We start from the raw sequence: 27,560 nt of genomic DNA, 5'->3' as shown, positions 1-27,560 counted from the left end.
ACCCTGGGTCTCCTGTATGCAACTCGCTCTGAAGGATAGCGTATGTCTGTCATATAACGTTAGTCGGTGTCGTAGTGGGATCGAAGAGGTCCTCAAACGCCGTAAGGGTGTCTGAGAATTGTGTCCGGTCCCCCTGTGTGCAAAAAAATGACTGCAGTTGGACGTATTCCAACCAAAACACTCTAGTCTCTGGGTGCAGCGTGGCTATTTCGGTGATAGGCAAAAGGACAGAACTATTACATTTTTAAGATATTGTTTTTACCTATAAAATAGTTGGGGAACTACCCTGAACTACAGGTCCCTGTCACATCTGTAAGTGCTACCACGGACTACTCTGAATTCTTTAGTTAGTGATTCACCTTCTGATCTGTAAGTGTGTTTTGCACTCAGAGTATGGACATGTTTGATTTTACTATGTAATTCCTTCTCTATTACTCACTGCCCCTCTACAGCCAAGTGCTATACGGTTTCACGTGCAGCACGCTCCTATTGTTACATCCCTATGTCCTTTTATTCACTTGTTGAAGATTTTACCCAATTGTCTGATGTTTTTTTTGTAATTTTTGCCATTCCTAATTTTTTACCCTCCATTAACCTTGTCGTGTACTCGACCTTTCATTTCCTGCCTCTCCTTCGCTTTCTTCCCACTGTTCTGGATTTTTTTTTCCCTTGTGGTTTTTGGCTCCCTGATAGAATAGTTTGACTCATTAAAGGGGGGAGAAGGGAGGAAAACGTCACGGCTGGAAGACAGAAAAAAGGAGTTTTGGACTGGATCAGACACCAAGGGATGAAGACAAAGAGCAGAGTGAGTACAAAGTGTGGAGATCGAATGCAAGGAGAATAGAGGGATATAAGGGAATTTTCCATAATAATTGTGCTCAGAGTGAGGCACAACAAAATTTGGGTAACCAGGTGTATATATATGGCAAGTTTGGACACAGCATGAACATATGCATAACTCTGGGCCCAAGTTTATGTGACTTTCTGTTATACAGACTAGACTTGATCTAATGCCAAGTAGTGAGATCCCTCATCTTTCCCTCTACACTAATTCACTGCTTCGCTTACTGTGACCGATCGGTTTTCTGCTTCCTTTAGGCTACGTTTACATCTGTGGCATTCATGACATTTTTTTAGTTCCATTACAACAAAAGAAAGATGGAATAGTAGCCAAGGATGGATCAGATGCACAATGTACTATAGCAGAGTCTGATATATATCATTGATTGCAGCAGGATCCTCCATTTCCAAACTTCTTTGTCGACAGTTTCTTCAAATATCTAAAATTCCACCAAAAATCCCACATAAAAAAATTCTGTCTCTACTGTATGAAACCTCCAAAGGAGTTTTAAGCGTACTGTAAATGTATTATTTGGATGTTATAAAATGCAAGTGCACTTTAGAACATTATATATATATACCTGTTCTCGGGCAGCCCTGCTATAAAGGGCCCATATAGGATCAGATGCATGGGGTTCCTGTTAAAGGAAACCTACCACTTGAAGTGGCAGGTTTCAGAAGAAAATACCGAGCACCAGCTCAGGGTGAGCTGGTGCCAGAGCTTATTTTTATTAGTGTTTTAAACCGCTGTATCGCGGTTTAAAACACTTTTTAAACTTTATAGCCGGCGCAGGGAGGTACGCGCTCGGCGCTTACCATGCGCGCGGCTCTCCTTCACTTCCTATGTAGCCGCGCGCACGGTCGCGCGCATGGTAAGCGCCGAGCGCGTAACTGCCTGCGCCGGCTATAAAGTTTAAAAAGTGTTTTAAACCGCGATACCGCGGTTTAAAACACTAACAAAAATAAGCTCCGGCACCAGCTCACCCTGAGCTGGTGCTCGGTATTTCCATCTGAAACCTGCCACTTCAAGTGGTAGGTTTCCTTTAAAGGAAACATACAGTGAGGAAACTTCTACCAGAAGTAGATGTGACGGTAGATTCCTCCTGCCTTTATCTGTAATATAATAATCCTGGAACTTAATCTAATTTGTTATAAACTATATTTTAGCAATATGTAAATTACCTGCAGAGGCTACTAGGACGTGTACTAGCCTGGCCGGGCACTGGGAGCTAAGGCTACTCCACACCCCAATAGCCTCTGCAGGTTATTTACATATTATTAAAATAAGGTTTTTAACGAGTTACATTAGGTACCAGGATTATTAAAGGACAGATTAGAGCAAAGGCAGGCAGGAGGAATCTACCATCAAATCTACTTCTGATGGTAGATTCCTCATGGTAGGTTTCCTTTAAACACTTTTAATATGCTTATGTCATTGTTGCGGGTGCTACCGCGAACCCATATCTCCAGCTCACCCGTGCCCCTCTGTGTTCACATGCGCGGCGCTCGCACTGCTTACCTCTCCCCGCTTTTAATCCCGGGCCTCGGGCCATGAGTGCGCGCCCCCATCTCCTAGGTTTCAGAAAATTTAAAGGGCCAGCACACCATTAATTGGCGCAGGCCATTTCCCAGAATCCCTGCCGGATCTTTGTGCCTTGAGCCTTAGAGAAAGCTTTGTCTCATGCCCTCTGCTGCCTGCCTTGACCTAGTGCCCAACTCTAATCCTGTGCTGCCTGTCCTGACCTCCTGCCTTTCCCCTACTATGATTCTGATTAACGTCTGTGTATCTTGCCATGGCTGCCACCGCGGACAAAGTCGCACCTGTGGAACGACCTGGTAGTACCCTGCCGCAGCAAGTCCAACCCGCTTTGCGGTGGGCTCTGGTGAAAACCAGGCACCACTTAGACTCCAGTCCCAGGTGGCGGCTTATGTCATCCTCCGCAGTGGTCCAGTGGGTCCACTAACCCAGAGGCCCAACAGTTATCAATTTAATGTGTATTTCTAAGTATGTTGAAAATCTTACTATGTCCATCTAGAAGACTAAAAATAACTTGTATCTACACAATAAAATCTTAGTTACATGCAAAGATGCCCTCATACAAGCAAGAGCATGCCCAAATTTCAATAAAATACGTGCAGTGAGTTTACTACTATTAGGGAATATGGATATAATATGTGGGATCCCCTGCCCAGAAGCCAAGTAGAAACTTCACCTCTGGTAAGAAAAATATCAAGCTAATATCAATAATTCCGATTCATATCCATTTTTATGCAATTATGTGTTTTCTGTCCCCATTTCTTTATCATAGGACTATATCAGTGTTTGGTGACTTTATTTGACATTCATCCTGGAAGTATAGGGGTGAGGTAGGTACGGACATGAGATTTCTAGCTTCCTCCATTGCTCAACTTCAGTTTCTGGTGGACACTTGGGTGGCATTCGAGATGGAAGCCATAGTTTCAACATAGTATCTATTTATTGGTCTTTGGTTTCTCATACTAGCATGGAGATTCAAAGGGTTGTGGAGCATTAGCTCAAGTATCTATCTATGTGTCTGTCTATCTATCTATCTATCTATCTATCTATCTATCTATCTATCTATCTATCTATCCCATATCTATCTAAAATAATAAAATAACTAACTTGTATCCCTGATATCTTGTTTGACAGGACAATGCTCCTTCGTGTCTTTGTTATATTTGCCTTCATATCAAGTTCTTTACAAGTAGAAGATAATCAGATAAAGTCACCCTGCTGTGCAGCCCCTGGAATTCCTGGGATTCCCGGAACACCTGGCACTACAGGGCCATCCGGAAGGGACGGCCGAGATGGTCGAGATGGGGCACCAGGGATAAGTGGAGCAAAAGGAGATCCTGGAGACCCAGGTAAAGAACACAACACAGTTATTCACTGTCAAAGGGGAAAGTTTGTCTTTAAAGCACAATGACCATGAATACATTTTTTCTTTAAATATTATCTCCATTTTACAATGCAGTGTGGTTCCTTGGGCCCACAAGATAAAATCATTCTGGGGGACCATTCTTCATCATTCTCAAAGAAATAGAACCTAGTAGCCTCCAAAGTAGGTTGTTTTCTGCTGTATCCCTTTAGTTCAGTATCAGGTTAGTGCCTGGACCCACCAGAGTCCAACAATGTTCCAATGCATTTGTAGTGTCACCAAAAGTGATGTGACCTCACACAATTGGCCCCCAAGACCAAATAATTTATCATCACTATTAATGGTAATTCCATAGCCAAACATCTTGGTCGGTTTGTAAGATCTATCCCAAGTCTGCGCCGATCATCTAGTCTCAGGGTTTCTGGCTACCTACCTTACAATGACCAAAATGTTTGACTTGGGGATGTCCCAATTGGTAGAAATGTGTGTAAACCTGCCATCAATTATCCAAAGTTTCAGTCAATCTGAAAAACAAATGAAAATGTTGTCTTAACAGGAATATCTGGAGCCAGGGGTCAGCCCGGTGAAGCGGGGCCTCCAGGTCCACAAGGAGAACAAGGCAAGCAAGGAGAGTGTGCAGTTTCTCCTCGTTCTGCTTTCAGTGCCAAGCTTTCTCAGTCACGGAGTCCTCCAATCCCAGGACAACCCGTCCCATTTGGGAATGTTCTTACTAATGAACAAGGACATTATAACCCAGAAACTGGTCGCTTTAAATGTGTCGTCCCGGGACTGTATTACTTTTCTCTCCATGGCACGGTGTACCGGGGAAACCTTCATGCACAGCTGATGAAGAACGGACATTCCCAGGCCTCGTTTTTCCAGTCAGGAGATGCAACAAAGCCAGGGGGGTTGTGTGGTGGAGCGGCATTTCATCTAGAACCAGGGGATGAGGTGTGGGTACAAGTGGGAGACTATCCAGGTCTTTACTCCAGTGGGGGAACAGATAGCGTTTTCACTGGATTTCTTATCTACTCCGACTGGGAACCAAATCCTGTGTTCCGTCCAGTGACATCAGCCGATCATAAAACAGTATAAAGTCTTGAATGTTTAACAGCTGGCTGCCAAATTTTTTACAAATTCTTTTATACAAATGTAGGAAATATGTTTTCCATGGATATATGGACATCTCTGGTGGCACCTTATCTTCCTTGAGAACAAAGGATTGGGCTTACTGAATGTCAACATGCCCAACCCTTTCTTCCCAAGACATAGGCCAATGGAGAGTTAGCCTAGCATTCATACTTCCACTTTTAAGGCCTAGTGATTGGCTGCAGTGATCACAAGATCAGTCAAAGGAAAGTAAACTGGCACGGACCTTTAGAGCGGCATCACACAAGCAGCAGGAAGTTAATTTATTTTAAAGATGTTTGGATCCAGGACAAGAAAGCTCGACTAATGTTAGTTGGGTTTTCCTGATCCCGCTTCTCGGATGTAGACAGTTTTTATAGACTCATGCTGGTTTAGAAATTCAGAAATATGGTCTAAAGTTGGAGCTGAAAACATGAAACTCTTATTTCAATCTTCTCTAGATGAACCTAGAGTGAAGATTCTGCTTCTGTTGTAAAGAGAAGATTCACTAGTCACTAGTGAGGAAGGGTCCTGCTAGTAAGGACATATCTTAACACAAGAGATGTGAATCAACACCATAGGTAAGGGGGGAAAGCTGCATTCACACTACCGCAAGGGGGACGTATATACGGTCGAAATACATCCCCCATAGACGGCAATGGGCGCGCGGCGCCCTACATGTCCTATTTTTTCAGGGCATACGGCGCCATGCGCAATGTATCCCTATGGAGAGGGGCGGGGGTGAGCAGCGCTACGGTACGGCGGGCACTGGTCGTGTGAATCCAGCCTAAGAGATAGTTTACAGCCTAGAATCCAGGACACTTCACTTGTTCTGGAACACTCCTGGGCATGTGATGTCGCACAGGAGCACGGCTTGTTATATCCCTGGGCATGTGATGTCACACAGGTGCATGGCTCGTTATATATCTGGTCATGTGATGCCACACAGGTGCACGGCACGTTACACAGAGCTCTGATCACTCTTTGTGATATAACGAGCTGTGCACTTGTGTGACATCATATGCCCAGGGATATAATTGGCCGCGCACCTGTGTGACATCACATGACCATTGATATAATGAGCTGTGCACCTGTGTAATATCACATGCCCATGGATACCATTGGCCGTGTACCTTTCTGACATCACATAACCAGGGATATAATCGGCCATGCACCTGTGTGACATCACATGAACAGTGATATAATGAGCTGTGCACCTGTGTGATATCACATGCCCATGGATACCATTGGCCGTGTACCTTTCTGACATCACATGAACAGGGATATAATCGGCCGTGCACTTGTGTGACATCACATGACTAGGGGCCAGTTTTTATCCAAAGAAAGTAAACATAAAATGACAGCAAGCAGAGATCCACAATACCATGACAAATTGATAAAGAAAGTACATTGGAAAATTTGATTACTTTTTATTACATAAACAATATCAATTATTTGCTAAAAGTAGAAAACCCCTTAAATCCCCAGGACCTAGTGATCTTATCAGTGTTATGTGGTCAAAACTTTATACAGACTCCTTTTTGTATTGTAGATGTAATGTGGCAAGAATCAGTTTTACGCTGATCTCACTTTGAATATGAAGACATATATCAGAGCACATACACACCATGTACATTCCAGGCACAATAAAAGTCATAAAACATAATCTTATATACTCTATAAAATGCTCTGTTACAACTTCAATTGTTCATGTTGAAACTACCTGACAATAAAATGTGGTGTAAACCAAAGATGACAGATCTCTTGAATGTCTAGATAATTAAAAGGGAGAAAAGACATTGACCCTGATATACCCTTATTTAGGATGTAATATGGCAGCATGGTGGCTGAGTGGGTAGCACTTCTGCCTTGCAGTGCTGGGGTCCTGGGTTCAAATCCCACCCGGGTCAACATCTGCAAAGAGTTTGTATGTTCTCTCTGTGTTTGTGTGGGCTTCCTCTGGGTCCTGCGGTTTCCTCCCACACTTCAAAACATACTGTTAGGTTGTTTAGATTGTGAGCCCCATGGGGACAGGGACCGATTTGAAAAGCTTTGTGCAGCGTTGCATAATCTGTGTGCGCTATATAGAGAATTATTATTATTATACAAGTTGCAAGACCAGACAATATCAAAAACACAAATTAAAGAATTCTGGTTACTTTTCAGCAGTTGAATGACTTTAGCAGCATAAATACGGACAACTTTTACAAATGCTGTCTAATATTTAGACTAGTATAAAGATGCGCAACATAAATTGTACAATATCCAGGGGTAAGCATCAGCTGTGGCAGAGAAAGGTAGAGTCAGGATATTATAGTTCTGCATTTAGTGATTTTAACCACAAGATGGCGCAAAAGTTTCTGAAAACTTCTGTATTTATAAAGCGTATCCGGGTATCCCAAAAATCTAAAATTATGATGGTAAGGGACTGACTTCTGGCACCCTAACCAATCACAAGAACGAGGGTCCTTTGTACCCCTAAGGAATGGGGCTGCTGAACAATGATGAGTGGTCACTCCATTCATTGATTTGGTACCGGAGGTAGCTGATGGCTACAGATGGATGGACCACCAACTCATTCATCTTCGCCCACAGTATATCCACTTTCGAGAAGAGCTTGTATATACATTAATAATGACAATCCGTTAGTTTTAGAGGGTAAGGCTTGAGGTAAACCCTAAGGTCATAACTGATTTTTCATATTTTTAGTTCAGAAACAGCAGGTGAGAAAATGTAACCCTAGATATGGGACCATATTTGAGCCTAAACAGATATCCCCTATTGTATGTTATGATTAAAGGTTTCTGATTTTTAACGCCTTAACGTACCATGATGTACCTGGCAACATCACTTAATAATAATAAAATTTTTATCCTTTTTTTATTTAGCACACACAGATTACATAGCGCTACACAGAACTTGCCAAATCAGTCCCTGACCCCATGGGGCTCACAATCTAATCAACCTACCAGTATGTTTTGGAGTGTAGGAGGAAACCGGAGGACCCGGAGGAAACCCAAGCAAACATGGAGAGAACATGCAAACTCTTTGCAGATGTTGAGACTGGGACTTAAACTCAGGACCCCAGCGCTGCAAGGCTGTAATGCTAACCACTATGCCCCTACCTGAGAGGGCTAGTAGTTTAGTGGGGTAAAATCTGGTGACAGGTTCTGTTTAAGTGTTCCCAATGTCTCTTTTGTGGTTAAAAAACTAGTTGTAGCGGTGACGTGATGACATTACTGATCCCTAACATCACAAGACCATCATGTAACACCTTGTCGTGCCTTCCTTATAGTGAAGCCAATTACTACAAGCGCATCTAAAAAGGGTCTTCCTGGATGAAAGGGAGCCTTTACCCCTCTTTGTCTCCCGAATCTGATGATTCGGCTCTAATACTTCCGGTTTTGGGCTTGCGCCTGGTTGTGATCTGATGGGGTCCAACTAGTGGCCTTCTAGAACCACCAGATGTCACTTCCTGTACTGTCCCATGGTCCATGGGAAGTGATTCCTATGGCCCCACAGTACTTCTGGTTTCAGACCTTTGCCTGATTTGAAGTCTTGGATCAATGCCGGAACCAGCATCTAGTGAGGAGTAAGTATAATCCCCCAACCCTAGGGTTTCCCAGATTTCTGGAAAACCCATTTAACTAGCTATACTCCAAATTCATGGAGTCTTTGAGATACATCACGCCCTGTGAGATGTCCCTCACTGGCCCATGTCTACCTGCTCCCTTAAAATTCAAGTCAAATCTCGCATGATTGAACCTGATGACTACCTGACTAGACAGATGAAGTTGCTCCTCACCCCATAACTAGGAGACACAATCATTTATATAACATATTCAATATTCTATTAGACCGATTTGGTTATGGCCATCTTGTTGTGGCAGAAGCGTTCAGAAATTAACAGAAGAAGCGCCCGTAAGGGGTCACAGTGTCCTTTTTCCTTCTGGTCCAGGCTTCTCACAGTAAAGTTTGTCTGACAAGGTGTCAAGAAAAAGACATTTCATGGGCAACGTGATGTACACACACAAAACTGAGACAGCCATTAGTCCTATAGGAAACACTTATCTGTGAAGACGTATGATGTACTTCCCAATGTTAAGTGGATGCGAGACATTTGAGGATTCACTTTGACAAAGTGAGGTCACTTCACTCAGTCACTAAGTATCTCAAGTGCTTTACAAGGACCCGGTGCCTATAGAACATATCATTCCTTTATATTCTTACTTTTTTTCAGCTCTTAAAGGGCTTGGCCACTTTACCTCATGTTTTTTGTAAGTGTGGGGGGGCTGGATATGAGGTAATTTACCTAATATACATCTATTAATACTTCTGCTCTGCTTTCTTGATATGTAAAGTGAAGTCTCCCGTCTTTTACCTCATCTGCCAGACATTCCTGACCATAACATGGCCGCTGATGGAAGATCATGTGATCTCTAACTGTCCATCGACAATCGTTAGTTAGAGATCACAGACAGAGTTCATGGACAGGAATGTCCGGCTGATGAGGAAAAAGACAGGAGACTTCGCTTCACATATCAAGAAAGCCAAGCAGAAATATTAATAGATATATATTGGTAAATTACCTCATATCCTGCCCCCCCCCCCCCCCTACACTTACACACACATTACACAATATATGAGGTAAAGTGGCCAACCCCACTGAAATGAGATTGTGTAGAAGAAGCAGTCACTACCGGGCCTGGTGTCTCAGTTGCCCCCATATTAACTTTATAACGGCACATGTTAGGAGGGGGTCCTGTTACATACTGAGATTCCTAGCCCAGACTCCATTAAAAAGCAAAGACCACTGATTGACATATTTTAAAATGGGACTTTGTAGTGTTAATCGTCAGATATTTGTCATGTGCCTTTCCTGAAAGGCCTCACTGTCGATAATACTGCGGCTAAGAATGGGGGATTTTGGTTTTAGGCAGATAGTAGGCATCATAGTAACAACCCAAGGTCCAGACCATCCCCTCCCTGGCTTGTCTTCTTCCCATAATGCATCCCGTTTACAGATCTTGCCTGGATAACTTTTCTGGACCATCAACGTTATAAATACTTGACACATCAGACCAGACCACGTACTTCTACTACCACATGGTCCGGTTGTCCATTGCAGGTGCTTTCCATCAGTGGTGAACAGGGGTCACTCCGGATGGTCTGAAGTTGGATACCCAGATACCTACAGATAACCATCAGTAACATGTCTGTGGTACCCCCAACCCTTGTACCATATCTTCTGTTAATGAAAGGGGGACTATGCATCTTTCCCAATTTATTTCCATAGGAATCCGAAAAACAACCAAAAAATGAATAGGGAGAGACGTATATGGTGGGTGCCATATAAGTACAGAATATCCCATAAATATTTGAGGTGTGAATACCCTCTTAAACGACCACAGAAAATTAAAGACATATTTGGAAGTAGAGAAAAACCTCCAATAAATTTTCTAGGGTTTCGAAAATCCTTATTTATCGCTGCAGGATTTTTTTTTCACACTGATTTATCGCCTGGTGTTATTACCACAAGACCTCAGCTACACGGGGACATGACCACAAGACTAAACTAACAATATATCTAAACTCCCAGACTTCACAGTAAAAGCACAGGAAAGGAAGATGACAATTTACACTGAAATATGACAAGAAGTTCTTGGGAGGTTTGTATGTACAGGTTTCATTCTCGATTTCCAGGTCTTTGTGCCGGCGGTTCCTGTTGTAGCGCGTTGCATGCTAGCCTTCTACAAACTGGGGTCGAAATGTGACTCTAGACAATAAAAGGAAACTGACAAAACGAGGAAACTGACTTAAGGGCTATGATGTTTTCTTAAGGAATGATATTTCCATCGAGTCAACCACATTTGACCTCGGAGTCCAAAACTGTACTGTACATTCCTAGTTATTCCAAAATTAAAAATCCTCTTTTATTCCATGTTTATTTGGTATAAGTAGATGCAAATTCTTTGCAAGTCACTGGTCGTGGAAGATGGTGGCTTGGCACCTGGCATGATGAACTGATGAACTGAGGGTTTAGTCTATACTTTAAAGTCTCTGATTGCTGGGACCCCCAGCGATCACAAGATCAGGGGTCTGGTGAACATACTTGTCCAGTGCTTCACTTCTATAGGACTTCCAGGAAGGCTATCCTCTTCAGTTCCATAGACGCAATTGGAAATCTGGTAGCACCCGCACACCATTCAGGTGAAGGACCTGAGAGCACCTGCTGATCTACATTCTCGAGATCACAAGGGATCCCAGTAATTAGTTCCCCAGTCGTCAGACACTTCTGCAGAGTAGATACGTGTACATTGTAGGACAACCCCTTCAAGCCGGCCACAGACCTTGGATAGTCTCCATATGCATTCTCTTTCAGTCGACAACTACTCATCAGAGTGTGCATGTCTTCTCATCAGTGTATGTCACTTCCAGACAAGTCCACAGCAGCTTATCTTCCCTCAGAACAGTAGAGTATATTGAAGAGAACCAGTCATCATGTTTTGACCTACCAATCTAATCACAGGTTCCTATAAAAAAAAAAGTCCTCTCCTCAATAAAGTGTGAAATATACCTGGCTCAGTGCCAAATTATAACCAGAGTTATGCCAGGGGATGTTTCACATAGATATCCGAGTCATGGAGTCGGCTTCACTGTCTCCTTGCGCATGCGCTTGGAAGTAAGTGGGAGAGGAGGGATTCACAGGATAACTCCATGACGCTTTGTGAGTCGCCCCAATGACCTAGGTTCTACTTTGTCAACGAGCCATGTACATTTTAACCCAGCCCAGTAAATAGAACAGTACAGAGTCAGTGTCTGGAGACTTGGCTGAACCTGAATCAATCGCTTTCTCTGTGATTGCATGTGTAGGCCATAGAAAGGAGAAATTATATTGAGGACTGGATAAATGAATACAGTAATAGGGTTTTTCCTTCAATAGACTGAGGCTGCCATTGCTGAATCCGCTATGATCGGAGCAATGATCCCTGGGGTATATGACAAATGCGGGGGCACAGTGCGTTTTTTTTTTTGGGGGGGGGGGTATATAATATTTAGGAGCACAGTGCTGTTCTCCAGGAGACAATATACTTTCAACTTTATAATTATGCCAATGAATTAGAGTCCCATAACCAGAGCCCACCATTCTGTAGCTTCACAAGCTGTTGCACTGTGTAGAAGTACTTCTTTCCTCCCACTGTGTGCTAAAGATGTAAGATTACATCAGGTAGTGGGGAAGAGGGGGGTAAGTGTTGCGGGAGCAGGACTTGAGGGAAAGACAGTGTAACAGCCTGTGAAGCTGCAGCATAGAGGGGTTCTGGTAACATCCTCTTAGCCCTTCTGGCTCATTATCATAAATGATAAAAGTTGATATTAGAAGGAAGGAGGCTGTGGATAACAAATATAAGAAGATTACTCATAGATCCAGACACTGTGACGGTGGTAATTTAAAAAAAATTACTATATTTCTGTCCATTATGCAGTTGTAATCCATATGCTAATGAGACAGTTTGTGCACTGTTATTACTGCCTGAACCGCTAACATCTCTGTAAGCTAAGCAGGAGATTTCTCTTGCGTGAAGCATAGCTCAAACCTGAAAGAGGGAAGTGATCTGGGGGTGAATAGCAGTGCCTCCGGTGCTAAAGGACACAGTCTGGTTGCACCAGCTACCTCATTAGCATACAGATGAAACTGGAGATTACTTGAGAACAGCATAATGGACAGATATAATAAAGGTTAGCTCTACAACACCCCGGGAACATATTATAATGCTTGGGGGAAGGAGTAGATTGCCTTTAAAGCAAACCTTGAATGTAAAACTTGTCCAGTGGAATTATGCATGTCTATGATTTATAGTAGATTGCTTAATTATGTCTAATGAATTTTGTCTAATGGGTGGAGTAGTTTAAAGGTTTTGTACCAAATTTGATTGTTACTCCCTATCCACAGAATCTGACGGCTGACTGCATGGACTCCCAGGATCCCGTTCTGACTACCTAATAGCGCGGTAGGTCCTGCCGCGCAATGCAATACAATGGGAGCTAAATATCAGGCACTCACCTAGATAGTGAAAGGAAGTGTCAGAGAATGGAGATACCCAAACGCTGTGCTCAGCGATTCCTGACACCCCCACAGTAGTGATGGATGCATGCTTGACCCACCGCTCCATTATTTGGGAAACTTATTCTCATGATGGTCAGGATCCCTGCAGTCAGACCCCGACTAATCACTTCCACAAAATCAACTAAAACTTGTGCAGCCACTTTAAGACAGCATGTACTTTAGGACAGCTTACAGTTATCTTGCCCAACTCCAATACACTCATGCACGCTCTGCTTTATGGAGTGGTTGCGTGTGAACAGAACTGGGTGGGCAGAGTTTCACTGGAAGTTTACCCTCCCAACAACAAAACTTCCCAATACTAATCTCTTATAACATCTGCCATGTGGGGAGGAGATGGAGGGATCCTTCAAAGGGTTAAAGCTATATGACAAGTGCACCTGCCACCTATACATAATAGAACAAGCAGGGGCTGAGCGAGCTCAGGTAATAGACCAGAATGAACAGAACCGCTCTTCATAAATAATTCCTGTACAGGTGACAGCTCTGCTGTAAGTGTGTCATGTGTTATATTCACATGTTTTCCTGTTCATCAGATATGACATGGAGAATACATGCTATACGTGTATTATAACTGCACTCAATAGCAGCGCCACTCCTGTCCATAGGTCACGCCTGGTATTGCAGGTAATCTCTGATGAAGTTAAAAAGGAAGACCGCACATAACCTGTGGACCGGTGTGGCACCGTTTCTGAAAGAAAACAGTTGTCTGGTTACAAAACTGGAACAGAAGCAGAATTTAGACTCTGCCGGGAGCAGGGGTGTCTTATCTTACTAGGCACACGTGTATTCTGTGCACCAACTATAATGAACTATAAAAGAGATGTTAAGTACAAGTGTTTTCCAGGATGTCCTCTCCCACACTCTAAACCAAACAACACTGACTGTACACTGTGTAGTGGCAAAGATAGGGTACTACAGTTAGATCCCATTTTACTACTTCCAGCTCCATACAATGGGGAAATGTATTATCGTATCTGCGCCCCAAAAATGCCGGGATTTTACAGGTTTTTTTGCGCAGAATTGTTGCGGATCATTTATAATGAGTTTGCGCCAGAAAGAACAGATGTTTCCGACTATCCGGGCACCTTGGTTTTTTTTTTTTGCGCAAGTGGGCATGGCCTAACGTTTCCATATTATCCGTCACATTTATGTGTATTTTGCCGGCATTTTTAGGCGCAAATTTTGGCGCACGATAGACCAGGAAAAAATTGGTCAGAGAGTAAAATTAAGGCACAGTCCATGTAAGATTTGGGCGCACACTTCATTACTGTTGGCATTTTTCTGGCGCACGACTGATTAGTTCCGTCTACCCAGTAATCACTAACAGCCATGCACCACTTTAATACATCGGGCTGTGCTTTCCGGAGACTGATCTCCGATGCCGACAGTCGTCCTTGCGCCAGAATTAGTAAATCCCCCCCCCTCCCCAATGTGTTTGTTCTGAAATTACTGCTGCTGCCTTCAGTCCTCTGCTGATCCAATATAGATGACGTATCCTATAGGATTATCAAATTTAATATCCTGGAAACTTCAGTTCTGTAAATCTTTGGAAATATGCAGAGCTGTAGAGCACCTTGTCTTGTCAGCGATACACAGGACAGCGATGGCATTAGTGGAGCAGGATATGTCATAAGCTGAGAGCTATGTTCACCACCGCAGCCAAACACCAGCCTCAACAGTGACCTGCCTGCTGTGTTACAGGGCACCAGTGAGGTCAGTTGTTTCCTTCTGTTCGTGCGTCGAACGTCCACTTTCAGCAAATAATTGATATTGTTTGTGTAATGAAAATTTATACAATTTCCAAATATACTTTATGTATCAAATATGGTTTTCTACATTTACTGTTATTCGACACGACGGCTCGTTAAATATCCCTGGTCATGTGATGGCACACAAGTGTATGCCTCACTATATCCCCGGTCATGTGATATCACACAGGTGCACTGCTCGTTATATTCCTGGCCATGTGATGTCACACAGGTGCGCGCCTCATATCCCCAGTTATGTGATGTCACACAGGTGCGCAGCTCATTATATCCCTGGTCATGTGATGTCAGACAGTTATGCAGCTCTGATTATTCTCTGTGATATAACGAGCCGTGCATCTGTGTGACATCACATGATCAGGGGGTTTTTATCTCCAGAAAGTAAACAATAAAACTTCCTGTAGAATAACAGCAAGCAGAGCTCTAAAAAGCCGTAAGGAATTGATACAGAAAGTATATTGCAAAATTGAGTAACTTTTACAAACAATATCATTCATTTGCTGAGAGTGGAAAACCTGTTTAAATGGGCGGAGGTCTGACACCCGACTCTTCGATCAACCAGCTGTTGAGACGTTGATAGTGTTTGGCCAGCACAGAGCCTTACAGTGTGCATTGGCTGTGTTAAGTTATTGCAGCTCACCCAATTCACTTTAAAGGGAACCTGCCAGGAGAATCTGTGACACAATCAATTGCCCTGATAAATTCCCTTTAAAGAGACTGCACTGCAAAAAGGCCACGTGACAAAATAAAAGTGGCACTATGGATTTTCTATCCTAATCAATAGGATATAAAATAGAGTTCCTTTAAGTGAAGAAACATCCTTACACCTATAACAGCTGCAGTTTTAAAGGTTGCAATAAAGACCCATCAGTGAATAATGTGGGTGGTTGTATAGCAGTAGGTTTAATCCAGTGTTCATACAGCAGTGCTAAGATCTATACTGTGAAATGGTAAAACAGTGAAATGTAAAGTCGTCACAACCAGAACACAAACACATGGAATTCTCCAACGACAAAATGGAAAAATGTGATAACATGGAAAACAGCAATAATTCCAATCCCTTTCACAGCTTCACAGATAATGGTATAGAATAGATAATGCGTAGAAAAATAGGTTTCCCTGGAACTTTTCTTAAAAAGGAGGAAGATCCGATGTCCGACTAACAAAAGGTTAAAAAAGAGGAAAGAAATACTGGGTGGCTTTTATCTCTTCGTAGATCACATGTACACAGTGAGTGTCTGCAGGATCATCTTCCGGCATAGTGGACAGTTCCGCTGCAGGATCGGCTGCTGCAGTAGGATCTCTGTGCACTGCGAGCACAGGCACAGATGGCGGCATGGCAGCAGGAGAACCGATTTGTTTTCGTCTTGGCAGATGACACATTTCTTACTCTCCTCCTGCTGTTTCAGTAGCTTCCAGGGGTCCTCCGCAGTCACAGTCTCTGTCTCTTGCGAGGTTGATGCATACGGTAGCGGTACGGGTCGCGCTATTTGGGGAATCGGAGGCCGTGCAGCCACAGGCTCGTGTCGTATCTGGGCAGGTGGCGGGACCTGCGCCCGAGTAGCGGGTACCCTGACCACTCGTCTACCTGCTTGTCTATCCTGTGCTCTAGTCCTCATCAGGTTCCGGTCCCTGTCCCACGCGGCTCGGTACATTCTGACGAGCTGACGGAACCAGAAAGCAGCTCTCCTCCAGATCTCCGCGCTTAGTATATTGTGTATCAGTATTCGGACGAGGGGAGTGTGACGTCTCAGTCGTTCTTGGAATGATAGTAAAGCCGGTGGAGGCCGGAGGATCAAACGGGAGACCCAGATTAAGAACAGAAGTAAGAGGACCTCATAAAAGTGCCTGAAGAGGATCACCCCGATCCCCGTGCTGCAGTACACCAGTAAATCCACCGCTAACTGGAATGGCGTCCAGAACAGGATGACCACGGCGACGGCAGAGCTGGAAATCTGGGACAGCAACGCAATGATCAAGTCTTTCCCTACGAATATCACGTTTATGATGGTCAGCCACAGGCCCAGGGCAGCCGAGAAGATGTTCTGCACCCCGATGAGACACATATTCACCAGGCTGTTCACAATATAAGCTACTAACCCGCTGGCTATACCCAGCGCCTCCCAAACCTGGCGCTGAAAGTTCTGCCCGGACAGGGCGATGCTCAGGATACCACGCTGCATCATCTCCTTGGTGCGCAGCAACATGTGGCACATCAGGTTCCAGAGAAGTTGTAGACTGTCCAGTCCTGACAGCAGTCCTCTCACGCCATCGCCCAGCGCATGCACAGAGGACAGCGCCAAGTTAGTGCCAGTCTCGCCCAGCACGGCCAGCGACACAAGGGCATGCTGCCAGCAATGGAAGAGGCCCAGGAGGATGGTCCCTGGCAGGTTCAGGGTGAAGCGGATGGTCCAGAGCAGGAGGGACACAATGGAGGACACCAGCCAGTAATTGAGGTCCAACACCAGCAGTAGCAGGTCCAGGAGCCAGCCCAGGCCACTGATCACCAGCAGTATGCCCTGCATGGCTGAGGGGAGGAGAAGGAGCCTTCATCTACTGACCATCATGGAGATCCGCTCACTTCCCGCCTGTGCACACTGCATGTCACTGCACCTGCGGCTCTCCAGCTCTCGCACAGGTCCCAGTAAACAGTAACGGATCACCTATGCGCAGGGCGCCGCCATCTTGCTCCTCCAGCTGCTTCTTGTATAAGGAAGTAAATAGCCTCCAGGCGTGAGCAACGGAGGGCAGATCGCATCGATTCCTTCAGCGTAATCCAAGCGTCGCCCGCAGCCCACAGCCGGCATGGATAAGGTTAATGCCAGAGCGTTGTTGATTGGCGGAACCTTAGCCAATGAAGTTCTTCGGAGTGATTTAAAGTTTGTGCTGCGCAGCGTTTAAATAATGCGGGAGGGGGCGGGGACTACAACTCCCAGAATGCCACTGACGTACACAGAGAGCTAAACAATAATCTACCTCTAGGAACCGCGGCTGGTGACTTGTGTAAGGGTGCGTTCACACGTGTCTTATTGCAAACGTTGAAAATTGGTTGAGTCTAAATCCTAGTGGTCTAAAGGACCTGGTCCTTCTGCCCACTTGGATTTAGCCTGCTCTATATAGAAAATGCTAAATCCTAATGGGCTAAAGGACCTGGTCCCTCTATCCACTAGGATTTAGCTGTTTCAACATAGAAAAACTAATTTCCAGTTGGCTAAAGGACTTTTATTGTTCAATTGAATATAAAAACTATTTAAAAGGTTTTTTTTATTTCCCTTGCAGTATTATTATTAGATATTATTATTATTAGTCCTCCAACACAAATTCCAATCTGAAAATTATTGGAAATTTATTAAGACTGGCGCATTGTGTTATATAACTGGCATCTGAGTCTGTTGGTTGTTTGCAATTAAAAATATTGTGCAAAGTCACGCACTTCTGTTTCACAATTTCCGTTTTTTGGTTTTTTTTTAATTATTGTTAATAATAAATAAAAATTTTTGTAGATCCCTTTGGCAGACCTGTTTTTTTGTTAGTGTCAGCCATCCGTTTTATTCCTACTATCTGCTTAAATAAATGAAGGTATAATGGAAAGTAAAAAAACGGATACTATTGCAAGTCCAGGGCAATCAACGGATATTTAATTCATCCAGAAACTGCAAAACGGAAGCCAAAATGCAGATGGAACATGGCCCTTAGATAAATGACCCCCATTTTGCGCAAGTCTTAATAACCTCCGGACGTGACGCTCCGTATTTGCTAAGATGTTCTAACCGCTTAGCCGGAATTGACACCTACACCATGTCCCACTTGGCGTAGATTTCAGCAATAACCCGCGCTAGTACTTTGATACAGGCTATAGTACATTTGGCGTACTGGCCTTACTTGTGCCCCATCACATATTTTAAAAAGTGGCTTGCCGGATTTAAAACTGACAAAAAGTCACAATACCCTAGCAGTGCTTCAGAAATGCGACTTATTCATGTCTTGTATACAGAAAACTGTTAGAGGAGAAAAGGACCAGGTCCCTCTGCCCACTAGGATTTAGCTTGCTTTATATGAGTAGGCTAAATCCTAGTTGGCTAAAGGACCTAATGCAGTGTCAGGTTAGAAGTGTAAGAACAGGTCCTTCTGCCCACTAGGATTTAGCTTGCTTTATATGAGTAGGCTAAATCCTAGTTGGCTAAAGGACCTAGTGCAGTGTCAGGTTAGAAGTGTAAGAACAGGTCCTTCTGCCCACTATGATTTACCCTGTTTTGTATGTGCAATCTATATCCTAGTTGGCTAAAGGACCTAGTGCAGTGTCAGGTTAGAAGTATAAGAACAGGTCCCTCTGCCCACTAGGATTTAGCTTGCTTTATATGAGTAGGCTAAATCCTAGTTGGCTAAAGGACCTAGTGCAGTGTCAGGTTAGAAGTGTAAGAACAGGTCCTTCTGCCCACTATGATTTACCCTGTTTTGTATGTGCAATCTATATCCTAGTTGGCTAAAGGACCTTGTGCAGTGTCAGGTTAGAAGTATAAGAACAGGTCCTTCTGCCCACTAGGATTTAGCTTGCTTTATATGAGTAGGCTAAATCCTAGTTGGCTAAAGGACCTAGTGCAGTGTCAGGTTAGAAGTATAAGAACAGGTCCTTCTGCCCACTAGGATTTAGCTTGCTTTATATGAGTAGGCTAAATCCTAGTTGGCTAAAGGACCTAGTGCAGTGTCCGGTTAGAAGTTTAAGAACAGGTCCTTCTGCCCACTATGATTTACCCTGTTTTGTATGTGCAATCTATATCCTAGTTGGATAAAGGACCTTGTGCAGTGTCAGGTTAGAAGTGTAAGAAAAGGTCCTTCTGCCCACTAGGATTTACCCTGTTTTATATGTGCAATCTATATCCTAGTTGGATAAAGGACCTAGTGCAGTGTCAGGTTAGAAGTATAAGAACAGGTCCTTCTGCCCACTAGGATTTACCCCGTTTTATATGTGCAATCTATATCCTAGTTGGCTAAAGGACCTAATGCAGGGTCAGGTTAGAAGTGTAAGAACAGGTCCTTCTGCCCACTATGATTTACCCTGTTTTATATGAGTAGGCTAAATCCTAGTTGGCTAAAGGACCTAATGCAGGGTCAGATTAGAAGTGTAAGAACAGGTCCTTCTGCCCACTATGATTTACCCTGTTTTATATGAGTAGGCTAAATCCTAGTTGGCTAAAGGACCTAATGCAGGGTCAGATTAGAAGTGTAAGAACAGGTCCTTCTGCCCACTAGGATTTAGCTTGCTTTATATGAGTAGGCTAAATCCTAGTTGGCTAAAGGACCTAGTGCAGTGTCAGGTTAGAAGTATAAGAACAGGTCCTTCTGCCCACTAGGATTTAGCTTTCTTTATATGAGTAGGCTAAATCCTAGTTGGCTAAAGGACCTAATGCAGTGTCAGGTAAGAAGTGTAAGAACAGGTCCTTCTGCCCACTAGGATTTAGCCTGTTTCATATGAGCAATCTATATCCTAGTTCAGTGATGGCTAACCTATGGCACTGGTGCCAGAGGTGGCACTCAGAGCCCTTTCTGTGTGCACTCAGGCCATCACCAGAGATTACTGCAGGTATCTTCCTGCAGTCCCAGACAGCCCAGGACTTGCTGTGCACAGAGCTATATTAAAGTGACAGCTCTACCTGGGACTATTTTCTGCTTTATTGGTGTCCTCAGGGGCTGGTATCAATGAAAACTGTGACAGAGAAGGGAGTATAAATCACAAATTACATTTCTGTGTTGGCATTTTGCGATAAATAAGCGGGTCTTTGTTGTAGTTTGGGCACTCGGCCTCTAAAAGGTTTGCCATCACTGTCCTAGTTGGTTAAAGGACCTAGTGCATTGTCAGGTTATAAGTGTGAGAACAGGTCCTTCTGCCCACTAGGATTTAGCTTACTTTATATAAGCAGGCTAAATCCTAGTGGGCTAAAGGACCAGGTCCTTCTGCCCACTAGAAATGTGACTGACTTGGACAAAAGGATCAGGTCCTTCTGCCCACTAGGATTCAGCTGACTTTATATAAGCAGGCTAAACCATACTTGGCTGAAAGGCCAGGTCCCTCTGCCCACTAGAGCTGTGACTGTCTGGGACAAAAGGATCAGGTCCTTCTGCCCACTAGAAATGTGAATGATATGGATAAAAGGACCAGGTCCTTCTGCCCACTAGGATTTAGCTTACTTTAAATGAGCAGGGTAAATCATAGTTGGCTAAAGGACCGAGTCTTTCTACCCACTAGGAAAAACAGGTATATGGGGATTCACTTGGCTGGTTTTTAGCACTCCAATAGATGTGAATGGTGACCTCTCCTCCCTCCATTGAAAACAGCGGCTCACGGCCGCACACACGCCGAAAGATAGAGCATGCTCTATCTTTTTGCGGTGTGTGGCCCGGATCGGTGCCACCCATGTCACCGTATCCCCGCTGTGCCGCTATTGCCGTCTATGGGGACGTATATGTGGCCGCATGTACGTCCCTGCGGACGGCCATGTGAATAACCCCTCAATAATATTAGTGCCTCTTGTGAAGTATTTTGCCCTCCCCACATAGTGTCAGTGCTCTCTCTCAAAAACATGTATTTAAGTGCATTTTCCGAGAGTTTAGGCCATGATAAATCTAGGCCACTCTGTTTATTAGCCAGTAGTTTAGTGGCTACAGATGGCAACTGCTCCTTCATTGATAGTCACCAGCAGTTGGTGGAGAATCCACAATATAGCAACACAGTTCTAAACCAGCAGGAATAGCAGAGCAGGCAAGATAGCTGTATATGCCGTATGTATAGGATGTTGTCACTGGAAGCAACAATCTGATCCGAGATGGCAGCACTGCCAGGATTTAACAGGTTAACACCCGGGATTAGTGCAAGCAATATGCGGCAAACACCCACCCAGTACAGAGAGGGCTCAGCCCGTCAGCCACATGCCGACATAATAGCACAACGGTTTGCGGCAAAGGGTTGAAAAATTTCTAAGCATGGCACATTCTGGGAGGCGTAAGACTGCAGGAGGAATTCTGGAGTCACTCAGTATCTCTCTGGAGAACTCTGCGCTGGAGGATGTCGCCCATGAGATGACAGGTCATCAGTATTTACATGGTGAAGAGTCCGATGACCCAGCGTTGCAAACATCAGCAGATCTCTCCAGGCACCTGACGCCGCATTTACATGTAGCGTTTGTTTAGCGTTTTTAAAAACACAATGAAAAAGACTGTGAGAACGGGGCCGATCCCAGATCCGTGTACACTGGAACAAGCTCCTTGCATTGTGTTGTAAACCGCTGGAAGCCACGGGATCCACCAGATCACTTTGAGAAACTAAACAACTCATGTACAAAAAAAAAAAAAAACACCATGACAAAATTTTTTTTGTAGAGATATTTATTATCATTTCACATATACAGCCTAGAAAAACATCAGGTGCCAAAAAAGCTCATAAAACACAAAGTAAAATATTTTAATTTTTATATTTTCTTACCAACATAGTAACAGTGTATAATACTGTATATACTTAAGTATAAGCCAAGGCACTCGCTATATACTGGACTGGGGGGGGGGGGTAACCACTGGCTATATACTGGACTATTACACAAAAACAAAAATTGTAAGAGTATATGTGGGGCGCTAGAGCACAACTGCTTGAGCCCTTGGATCTTAAAACCACAGTCCAGCTGATATGAATACAAGAGATAATTTATTTGTTGCATTTTTGATCCGTTCAAGATCTCAAATAAATTATCTCTTGTATTCATATCAGCTGGACTGTGGTTTTAAGATCCAAGGGCTCAAGCAGTTGTGTTCTAGCGCCCCACATATACTCTTACAATTTTTGTTTTTGTGCATATGCCTTTACCGAAACGTTTGGTTTCGGGTATGTAGAGTTGTGGGAGCTGCTGACTCTCACACGCAGAGCCAAATCCGGATTGGACATACCAAGGACCGTTTCCCAGGAGTGGGAATATATGCATAACATCAAGTTCCCTAAAGGTGAGCACCCTCTTTACTATCTTCAGGAATCAAGTACCCGGCTATATTACCCGAGGCGCCGTCCTCTGTTGTTCCCGTTCTTTCTGTTTTCTAGTGTATATACTGGACCGGACGGGAGGAGCCGCCGCTGGCTATATACCGGACGGGAGGAGCCGCTGCTGGCTATATACCGGACGGGAGGAGCCGCCGCTGGCTATATACCGGACTTAAGGGGGAGGAGCCGCCGCTGGCTATATACCGGACTTAAGGGGGCGGGGCAGCCGCTGGCTATATACCGGACTTAAGGGGGCGGGGCAGCCGCTGGCTATATACCGGACTTAAGGGGGCGGGGCAGCCGCTGGCTATATACCGGACTTAAGGGGGCGGGGCAGCCGCTGGCTATATACCGGACTTAAGGGGGCGGGGCAGCCGCTGGCTATATACCGGACTTAAGGGGGCGGGGCAGCCGCTGGCTATATACCGGACTTAAGGGGCGGGGCAGCCGCTGGCTATATACCGGACTTAAGGGGACGGGGCAGCCGCTGGCTATATACCGGACTTAAGGGGGCGGGGCAGCCGCTGGCTATATACCGACTTAAGGGGGCGGGGCAGCCGCTGGCTATATACTGGACGGGGGGGGGGGGGAGCCGCTGGCTATATACTGGACTGGGGGGGGGGGAGCCACTGGCTATATACTGGACTGGGGGGGGGGCAGGCAATGGCTATATACTGGACTGGGGGGGGCAGGCAATGGCTATATACTGGACTAGGGGGGGCAAGCAATGACTATATACTGGACTAGGGGGGGGCAAGCAATGACTATATACTGGACTAGGGGGGGGCAAGCAATGACTATATACTGGACTAGGGGGGGGCAAGCAATGACTATATACTGGACTAGGGGGGGGCAAGCAATGACTATATACTGGACATGGGCTGACTGACTATATACTGGGGAAAAGGGCTGCTGGCTTTATACTAGGGCGCAGGTGGCTATATACTGGGGCGGCAGAGGGCTGGCAAGCTATATAGTGGTGTGCAGGGGGCTGAATAGCTATATACCGGCTTGTGGCTGTGACCAATGCATTTCCCACCATTGGCTTTTACTCCAGTCAATAGGTTTTCCTAGTTTTTGTGTTAAAATTAGGGGCTTATACTCAAGTACATACATACATATTTTTTAAAATTTAGCTAGTACTCTTAAAGGCTACATAAATGAGTTTTTCTGGGATCAGCAATTTCAGGTGCACAGGATCCTCTGCCCTCTAGTCACACGCGGCCCCTCCAGTGACACTCAGAGGTCAGCAGAGACCAGAACCTCCATGCTGGAGCGGAGATGAGGACTGAGGTATTAGTGCTTTTATTTTCATACCATCAGAGGCGACTAACAAAAAAAAGATCAAAACTCCCCCCTCTTACCACCACAAGTGTAATGATCTGAGGGTGACGCACTGGGGTGGGTGCAGGCTGGGGTCAGCAGGGGCTCCTACCCTGGTAATGCTGCTGCTTTATTAAAGGAAACCTACCATGTAGAATGGTAGGTGTAAGCTGGAAGTACCGAGCACCAGCCCAGGGTGAGCTCAGGGTGAGCTGGTGCCGGTACTTACTTTCGTTAGTGTTATAAACTGCGGTATCGCGGTTTTAACACTTTTTAAACTTTAGAGCAGAAGGGACTTCGGTGCTGCGTGCGACCGTGCGCGCGCAACGTCTCCGTCATTTCCTATGTAGGCGCGCGCACGATCGAGCGCACGCAGCGCCAAAGCCTCTTCTGCTCTAGAGTTTAAAAGTGTTAAAACCGCGATACCGCGGTTTATAACACTAACGAAAGTAAGTACCGGCACCAGCTCACCCTGAGCTGGTGCTCGGTACTTACAGCTTACCCCTGCCATTCTACATGGTAGGTTTCCTTTAAACCTGGTGACTGCAATATGTAATTTAGCTTTTTTTTTTCAACATTATTAAAAAAATAAAATAAAAAAAATAACCATTTGACCATCGCAAATAAAACAAAAAATCTCATCCTCAACGCAGTCACTGATCTGAAAGAGAAGAATTTAAGAAAAGTTCATAATAGTAAAGGACCAAAATATTTAAACAACATCCACAACCCCCCACGGCTCCTTCCTCCTCACACATCCTGCACCCCCACATCCCCTCCCCATGTCCCACACAGCCCGCACCCCCACATCCCCCCCATGTCCCACACAGCCCGCACCCCCCCCCCCCATGTCCCACACAGCCCGCACCCCCACATCCCTCCATGTCACACACAGCCCGCACCCCCACATCCCCCCATGTCACACACAGCCCGCACCCCCACATCCCTCCATGTCACACACAGCCCGCACCCCCACATCCCTCCATGTCACACACAGCCCGCACCCCCACATCCCCCCATGTCACACACAGCCCGCACCCCCACATCCCCCCCATGTCACACACAGCCCGCACCCCCACATCCCCCCATGTCACACACAGCCCGCACCCCCACATCCCCCCCATGTCACACACAGCCCGCACCCCCCCCCCCATGTCCCACACAGCCCGCACCCCCACATCCCTCCATGTCACACACAGCCCGCACCCCCACATCCCCCCCATGTCACACACAGCCCGCACCCCCACATCCCCCCCATGTCACACACAGCCCGCACCCCCACATCCCCCCCATGTCACACACAGCCCGCACCCCCACATCCCCCCCATGTCACACACAGCCCGCACCCCCACATCCCCCCATGTCACACACAGCCCGCACCCCCACATCCCCCCATGTCACACACAGCCCGCACCCCCACATCCCCCCCATGTCACACACAGCCCGCACCCCCACATCCCCCCCATGTCACACACAGCCCGCACCCCCACATCCCTCCATGTCACACACAGCCCGCGCCCCCTCCCCATGTCACACACAGCCCGCACCCCCACATCCCCCCATGTCACACACAGCCCGCACCCCCACATCCCCCCATGTCACACACAGCCCGCACCCCCACTTCCCCCCCCATGTCACACAGCCTGCACCCCCACATCCCCCCATGTCACACACAGCCCGCACCCCCACATCCCCCCATGTCACACACAGCCCGCACCCCCACTTCCCCCCCCATGTCACACAGCCTGCACCCCCACATCCCCCCCATGTCACACAGCTGCCTCTTCCTTACCTTTCCTCCTTGGCAGCACATGGCGGCTGCTGCCGCCTCTCCTCGGATCTCCAGGCTTCCTGTGTAACCTCTAGAGTTGCTCCTCCCACACAAGAGCCCGGTCACATGGTCATGACGTCATCATAGGTCCTTTAGACCACTAGGAAATAGCATCTACCGTTGAAAATTACGTCACATGTTGTTGACTGATCGGATTTTTTTTTTTTTTTTACGTTGTGTCACATTTTTGCGGGCATGTAATATAAGGATAATTTCACACTACCGTTCCTTACCGTTAAAAAAAGTAAAGTACGGCGGTTTAATGTATCAATCAAAAATCCCATTGACATCAATGTACATTTTATCTCATCCGTTATGTTCCGTTTAGGAAGAAATCCGTTATCCATGTGTGTTTTTTTTTATTTTTAAACGAGGAAAAGTACTGCTGCCTCCGTTTATTTTTTTTTCTGTCCAAAAAACGCATGGATAACAGGTCCCTGCCTAAAAGGAACATAACAGATGACATAAAATGTACATTGAGGTCAATGGGATTTTTGGTTGATACATTAAACATTCGTTTTTTACTTTTTTAATGAAGGTAAGGAAGATTGGTCAAGGAACGGTAGTCTGAAATGAGCCAAAGCTAAAAGGTTCTTTGTACCGGGTTAGCCAGTGGGTTATAAGATGAAAGGTCAGATGATGACAATTACAAGCTTATAAGTGAACGGAGCCCAATGAGCCAGCTCACTAGGAAGAGCTCGACTTCCCATCACTGCCGCACGTTCACTAAAGCCAGCGATTACTCAAACACAAGAAGTTGCTGGTTGTGCTTATTTCTATGCCGGGTTGGACCTGTGGTAGAAATAAAACACTGCACGGCCACTGCCGGATACATCAAGAGGCCGAAGCAGCTTAATGTAACCGGCTCTTGATTGAAATCGAGTCCATTGCTGTGTTGACCAATGTGGCACCTTCATCCCTGATCTGTAGTCATAAACTTGTACTCCTAGGCCCTTCTTTCTTTTTAAAATTTGACATTGGGGCTTATTTACTAAGGGTCGTGGATCACACTTTCCGATGTTTTAGGGGATTGCACTGCTGTGACAGGTATTGATCAGGTGTCTTCGCTGGGATTGTGGCACGCGCGATTGTTCGTTTTTTTGTCGCAGCTGCACTGGCTTTCATGCGACAAATTGGCGGGCGTGCTGTCGGTCAATCCGGCTGATTCGGACTGAGTGCGGGATTTGACTTTCAAATTGTGACGCAAGATCAAGCACTTACATGTACCAGGAAGAAGAAAGTGAACTCTGGCGGACCTGAGCGGGGAGCGACACATGCAGGATATCAGGTGCACGATCTTAGTGAATCCCGGCACATTCCATTATCGTTGGACAATGCACTTTCGGGGAACTTCGTCGGACAGGTGAGTAAATTTACTTACCCGGTTCTGTCGCGATCCCTGAGGTGCGTTGTCTGACGAGGATTAAGTTCGTTGCCATTCCCTAAGATCGTGCGTCTGATATCCGGCATGTGTCGCTTCCCCGCTCAGGTGCATGTAAGTGCATTGTCTTAAGACACAATTTGAATTTTAAATCCGGCGCTCAGTCAGAATCAGTTGTGTTGTCCGACACAGTTGTGTTTTTACACACTGATGAAGCAGTTACGTTACTCTGAATCAATCATTTAA

General features: G+C 45.4%; 2 protein-coding genes across 3 annotated transcripts; one reads left to right on the top strand and one right to left on the bottom strand.

The window, feature by feature from the left end:
• The first annotated feature begins 610 nt into the window (after nt 1-610).
• C1QTNF5 (C1q and TNF related 5) lies at nt 611-6,619 on the top strand. 2 transcript variants are annotated; one of them, XM_072155603.1, is made up of 4 exons: nt 611-805; nt 3,150-3,207; nt 3,512-3,726; nt 4,297-6,619. In XM_072155603.1, exons 3-4 carry the CDS (start codon nt 3,516-3,518, stop codon nt 4,833-4,835), a joined length of 750 nt encoding a protein of 249 aa, XP_072011704.1. In that variant the 5' UTR covers nt 611-805; nt 3,150-3,207; nt 3,512-3,515; the 3' UTR covers nt 4,836-6,619. The 2 variants fall into 2 exon arrangements, with proteins under 2 accessions (XP_072011704.1, XP_072011705.1); XM_072155604.1 differs by lacking the exon at nt 3,150-3,207 and having other exon boundaries at nt 612-805.
• Nucleotides 6,620-15,639: 9,020 nt separating this feature from the next.
• Nucleotides 15,640-17,623, bottom strand: RNF26 (ring finger protein 26). The gene has a single exon (XM_072155602.1). The coding sequence runs from the start codon at nt 17,282-17,284 to the stop codon at nt 15,977-15,979; it is 1,308 nt and encodes a 435-aa protein (XP_072011703.1). The 5' UTR covers nt 17,285-17,623; the 3' UTR covers nt 15,640-15,976.
• Nucleotides 17,624-27,560: the final 9,937 nt, after the last annotated feature.

The sequence above is a fragment of the Engystomops pustulosus genome, chromosome 6, assembly GCF_040894005.1.
Source record: "Engystomops pustulosus chromosome 6, aEngPut4.maternal, whole genome shotgun sequence".
Taxonomy (NCBI): Eukaryota; Metazoa; Chordata; class Amphibia; order Anura; family Leptodactylidae; genus Engystomops; species Engystomops pustulosus.
This window is presented reverse-complemented; position numbering and strand designations above follow the sequence as displayed.